The sequence below is a fragment of the Salvia hispanica genome, chromosome 1 (assembly GCF_023119035.1).
Source record: "Salvia hispanica cultivar TCC Black 2014 chromosome 1, UniMelb_Shisp_WGS_1.0, whole genome shotgun sequence".
Classification (NCBI taxonomy): domain Eukaryota; kingdom Viridiplantae; phylum Streptophyta; class Magnoliopsida; order Lamiales; family Lamiaceae; genus Salvia; species Salvia hispanica.
Window position 1 is genome coordinate 20856387 of NC_062965.1, and position 2024 is coordinate 20858410.

General features: G+C 40.6%; 1 protein-coding gene across 1 annotated transcript in view; it reads right to left on the reverse strand.

Annotated features, from left to right (window-relative positions):
- Positions 1-2024, reverse strand: part of LOC125202441 (chorismate synthase 1, chloroplastic) — a 5214-nt gene extending 3190 nt beyond the window's left edge. Inside the window, exons 1-5 of the mRNA XM_048100833.1 lie at positions 1783-2024; positions 739-889; positions 394-470; positions 217-275; positions 16-99 (exon numbers count right to left, since the gene is read on the reverse strand). Of these exons, the coding sequence (XP_047956790.1) occupies positions 16-99; positions 217-275; positions 394-470; positions 739-889; positions 1783-1927 (516 nt within the window). The 5' untranslated portion in view covers positions 1928-2024. The remainder of the gene's footprint in view (positions 1-15; positions 100-216; positions 276-393; positions 471-738; positions 890-1782) is intronic.

Below are 2024 nucleotides of genomic sequence, written 5' to 3' on the forward strand. Positions count from 1 at the left end.
GTAACATGACAGTACCTGAACTGATCTAACACCATATTTGAAATCATAAGTTGCATCCGCGTGAGATGGCCTATAGGCTTGTGACATTTCAGTGTAGTCCTGGAAAGTATTCCACAACAAAATATAACTAAGCAACATATAGCTTGCATGCCTCTGTTATGATAATTCTTGAGAAAGCTCCCTGAAAGAAGTAGAGAAGGAGAATAAGGCACTTACATTTCCTCTTTGATCAGTATTGGGCACTTCTACCTTAATTGGAGATCCTGTTGTGAATCCTGGAATAAAGATGACACAAAAAAGCCCATATTATTAAAATCAAAAGGGCCACCAACTGGTGCGAAGGTGCAAGACAAGCAAAATAGTCCATTCAGACTGGAAAACGATTTGACTGACCATCAGCAGTCCCTGAAGCAATTTTGCATTGGTCGGTCTCCTTTCTTGGGGTGGTTATTCTACTCTGGCCTGGCCTCCTAAAAGAAATAACTCATACATTCACAATCAACTAATGCACTGATGACAGACAACTAACTAATTCTTTCAGAAACAACTGACAACTTCAATAGAAAGCTACTCCTCCCAAATCTCATTACCACTTCTTAAATCTTGTGAGTGAAATCAGTCTACATTAAGTCATTAACCAACACTCCCTCTCATAAAAGATAGTAGCAGGTTTCATCCATGTATACATGAAGCTATTAAACAATACAAGAGAGAACAACATAGTAGCTTTGCAAGCACCTTCTGTCAAGATCTACTTGCATATCAGCTTCTGAGAGGGGAAGTCTAGGAGGGCATCCATCAATTACACAGCCTACACCTCCTCCATGAGATTCGCCAAATGTTGTAACCCGGAAATAGGTTCCGTATGTACTTCCCGCAGCCTGTATCTCTGTTCAAAACAAGCATGCAAGTATTTAGCATTCTTAACGACCTCATATAGGGGTGGGAGCTAGTAAGAACTTGAATTTATGTGAGGAAGAGAATGACAAAAAAGCATATAAAATCATTGAAGCCGCACACAAAAACAACAAATAATAAATGAACGAATTAAAGTAAAATTCCCGGTCCTAATAGGATTCAAACTCAGAAACAACGAATAATAAATAAAATAAAATTTCCGATCCTAATAGGATTCAAACTCAGGTGCTGCATTGTCCAGAAAGGAGAAGCATCAACCACAGATATTTGTGATAAAGAGCTGATAGTAATTCTCATTTCACTCCTATAACAGTCATTCGCACCAGATCCTTTTTATACACACGTAAATATAAACTTCATCTCCATCATGGATCTCTCTGTACACTATCATCAAAAGTTGGTAAGGAAACAGAACTAATTACTTTCTCGTACCCCCTACTAATCGGTATGCTCTAGGTAGTTCGATCTAAATGACACTAATCGGATTCAAAATAACCATAACATGAAGTCGTAAACTCCACCTAAGCGAGGCATGTTGTAACAGAAGGCACAAAACATCTCAAAAACCTCAAGCTATTAATCTAACTATAACCTAATTACACAAACATTACGAAGTAAATTAAAACCGGAACAGCAGCTAAAATCTACTGATAAAAACTCAACTATTCTCCATCTCGAACACAACGCTTCACATTTCATTTCGATTCGGATTTCACCAGCACAAAAGGAAGCGCACAAAAACACGCAATCAAACAACAATAGTCAAATAAAATCCACCAGCTATAATCACGCCCGATTTTACCAAAAGCAACATCAATTTCGCAACTCAAACTAGAACAAAGCGGAAAATCAGGAGATCCTCACCGAGGCGTTTGACGCTGGATCGGCGCGCAGGCAGCTGGAGGCTGCGCGACGGCGGCAACGGCTGCGACTGGAGAGATCCAAGGCGAGCGAGTCCATCGGAAGACGATTGAGCTCCGAGGAAGTGTTTGGTGAGGCTCGACGCCATTAATCCGACGATCACCTCGAATTGGAGGTTGGTGCGAGTCTCTCTCTGGTTTGGTGAGTGCAGATAGAGAGAGGAAATCTCGGTGTCTCAGCAAGCA